Consider the following 3,533-nt stretch of genomic DNA (forward strand, 5'->3'; position numbering starts at 1 on the left):
GTGGCTACACATGGAAAGTTTTTCAGGCAGTGACATCTGTCTATCTGCCACCTGTCTGTGCTGCAGCCGTTGTGAGGCGATTGTGGGAAACTTCTTTCATGCCAGTTTGAATGGGCATCCGTTAGCATCCACTGTGAAACTGCCAAGTCATAGCCAGACAAGGTTCAACAGTTAAGAGTGTCGGCACAGGCAGTGGCACAGACTGTCAACAGGAGGATGTCTAGTCACATCGAAAACATTGTGGAGTGAAGTGACCACATTCAAGTGCGTTTTCCACCACATTTGGTACGTTACACCAGTGAAAGCACTTAATTACTTTCCCATGTATAGTAGATAAAAATTGTTTATGTCATAACTTGTTGCTGCATTCAGTTATAGTATGAACTTGAACCTACCAACCTGCTGTGTGGTGCAAAAGGGCAATGAAAAAACTGCAACATGCTTTAGATTTTTCTCATCATTCATTTTTTAATTTGAAAATCAAAATTACAGTTTTTATTCAGATACAGCAGCACACAAACAATACACAATGAAACAAGTGTAAACAATACAAACACAAGTGTAAAAAAACATTATTTACACTAATATACAGTTTATACAGTGCTTTTATTAAAAAAAATTGTGCTTACGACTGTCAGAATATGAATGTCATGAATGTAAACTCCAAATACTGTTTTTGGTTTTAAAGTTGAAAATTTGCTCTGTTAGTAGCGAGTAATGTATGAGGAACAAAATATGATCATGTTGAACTAGGCTCAGGTCTCAAGTTTAAGATTTTAGGAAAATGGGCATTTATATGGAAAGGGCTGGGGTGGTGTCAGTGTCTGACATGACAGAGGGACGTTTGGGAACTGCTTGTATTTTACTGAGCCCTCCTTTGCTCAGACCGCCAGCACACATCTTCACAATCCTCAGGAGGTCTTGTCTGAACCGAACTCCGATGAAGACGTACAGGAATGGGTTCAGGCAGGCGTGAGTGTACGCCAAACTCTTGGCAACCTGTCCAGCTACATCAAAACCAATTACAGTTTTGCAATCGGTGATGGTAGTGTTAGCTGCTTGCGTGGCCTCCACGATCAGCAGACTGTTGTAGGGCAGCTGAGAGAGAACAAACACAAACACCACAGCAAAGATGACACGCAGGGCCTTGTGCTTTTCAAAGCTCTTGGCCTGCAGAAGTGTGCGAATTATGACAGAGTAACAAAAGATCATAATCAGTAGAGGAAGGAAGAAGCCCATGCAGATCTGCAAGGACAGCACCAGGATCTTAGTCCGGTTATATGCATTGTTCCAGTAGACCAGAGTACAGAAGGACTGCCCAGTTTGGGGCATCTTCACCTGGGCGAAGATGAACTCAGGGAGGGCCAGGAGAATGGAGACAAACCAGACACCCAGGCAGGCAAGTTTGCTGTAGAACAGCCTCTTTTTCTTCAGGTTCTGGGCCTTGGTGACTTGTACAATGGCAATGTAGCGGTCCACGCTAATGCAGGTGAGCAGGAACATGCTGCTGAAGAAGTTGATTTTATAGACAGCGGACACCATTTTGCAAAGACTGATGCCAAAGTCCCAGCCCTTGATGGCGTCAACAGCCCAGAAGGGCAGCATGCACAGGAAGAGGAGGTCAGCCACAGCAAGGTTCAGCAGGTACACGTCAGTCATTGTTTTCAGGCGGTTGCGCACAGTGGTGTAGATCCACACCACCAACAGATTACCAACAGCACCAAGGATGAAGATGATCCAGAAGAGAGGTGGCTCGTACTGCCCACGAAACTGCCTGACCCAGCTTCTGTCACAGAAGCCTGAGTTTTCAGTCGGCCCTGAACCATAGTCATCTGGGTAGTCAGAGGGGTCCTGCAATCACAAACAGACAAACAGATCATCCAATGTGGCATTAAAGAACATTTTGTGCAACAGATACACTGCCTTTTTCTCGCCTCACTTTTCATTTCCTGTCAGGCGCTTTTTTTTCTCTCTGTCCTTGTTACCAGACTCACAAGCTGCTGTCAGGTTTCACAACGCAGCATACTTCTAGTGGGCATACAGTGATATGACATCAAACGCTGTCAGTGACTTACAAGCTAACCAGAGCGTGCAAAAAAACTGCTGTCAGGTGCAGGTGTTGTGTCTATGCAGGAGAAACCACACAACTGCACAACTTCCTGCTGCTATCCAAGCCTTGTGGGGGGAGGGTGGGGGGTGGGGGGGCAGCGGTGTTAAACGATCCTGAGGGGCTCCAGAAAGGGGCTTGCAGCAGAACCCAGTACCCCAGAGGCATCAAGTTTAGATTTAGGGCAGAGATAAACAAGCTGAAGCTTCACAGACAATGGAAAATTTGATGCTGATGCGGCTGTGAATGTGACATTTGAGTATCCTAGAGATGTCTGCTTTAGATAAATCTACTGTACCTAAGAATACCAAATACATCATATAAAGAGCAGTGACATGTTTTTTTTTCTCCACACAGCAATCTTTTAAGAGTTTTAAGTTTTACCATACAGTTTTCTTTAAAATCATACTTTAAATATTACAGCATAAAAAAAAATTGAGACAAACATGCACTTAAATCACAGATGTTATGGTAAATAATCAGCACTTACAGCGTCTTTGATTGAAGCCTTTTTAATCCACTCTATTATACAGACATCAGCATTTTCTTATATAACTGCTTCATTGTTTTTCACCAGTGCTATGGCCACAGATAGTTCCCTCAAATGAATACTTACAGTTCCACCATAATCCATTCCTGTGGTCATATATGTTGTTGCATAAGTTGTAAATGGTTCCTCCATTTTTATCTACAAAGAACCAGGAGACATACAATAAGACAACACACCAAAACTCGTTTTACTCTGTAAAAATGCAACAAGCATAAAATATAACATGGAAACAAGAGGGGTAAATAAAAGTTAAATAGAACATGCCATGTAAATGTTCTCCCAGTACAACAAATTACTTACCCAGTCAGTGATGTGATGTAGAGAGCAACCTCTCAGTCACAGTTCTGTCTCTTTGTCTGGGTTGTAGCTACAGCTGGTAACTTTAACAACCAGACTCATCTTCACTGGCTTATATGGTTTCCCTTTAACCACAGGATCACGTGTTGATACACATCACTCCATCTCTATGTGCAGAAAAAAACAAGATGACTCTTGGTGCTGTATTTCTTTGTCCAAATGCAGCTGTATAAAAATATCCATCAAACTGAAAGGCAACTTGTTTTCAAGTATGATCTTTAAACAGTGGCGACAGTGTGCCAGTTTCACAAGGAAGCTGTGATTTTTAGACTTAACCCACTGAGGCATGGCCATCAAACTATAACCAAAACAATACACCCACATTCCTTCCACAGCCGAGTAAGTTTTATCAAGTCGAAGCCCATTTTTGACAGACTGTATATACAGGTGGAGCACTTAACACCTCAGATGAGTGATACATGAAACTGAAAACCGTGGGGTGTGATTTAAGATCAAAACTTGAAAAGGTGGCCGATGCTGAGATGTTGTAAGTAGCATTGTTTCATATAATAACTTCCA

At 42.5% G+C, this 3,533-nt stretch overlaps 1 protein-coding gene across 1 annotated transcript; it reads right to left on the reverse strand.

Annotated features, from left to right (window-relative positions):
- Positions 1-513: 513 nt before the first annotated feature.
- Positions 514-3,112, reverse strand: ccr9b (chemokine (C-C motif) receptor 9b). The gene is made up of 3 exons (XM_050056710.1): positions 2,958-3,112; positions 2,724-2,795; positions 514-1,851 (listed from the first exon to the last, which is right to left on the reverse strand). The coding sequence occupies exons 2-3, from the start codon at positions 2,787-2,789 to the stop codon at positions 793-795; spliced, it is 1,125 nt and encodes a 374-aa protein (XP_049912667.1). The 5' UTR covers positions 2,790-2,795; positions 2,958-3,112; the 3' UTR covers positions 514-792.
- Between the last annotated feature and the right edge of the window lie 421 nt (positions 3,113-3,533).

This window comes from Epinephelus moara, chromosome 11, assembly GCF_006386435.1.
Source record: "Epinephelus moara isolate mb chromosome 11, YSFRI_EMoa_1.0, whole genome shotgun sequence".
NCBI classification, from domain to species: domain Eukaryota; kingdom Metazoa; phylum Chordata; class Actinopteri; order Perciformes; family Serranidae; genus Epinephelus; species Epinephelus moara.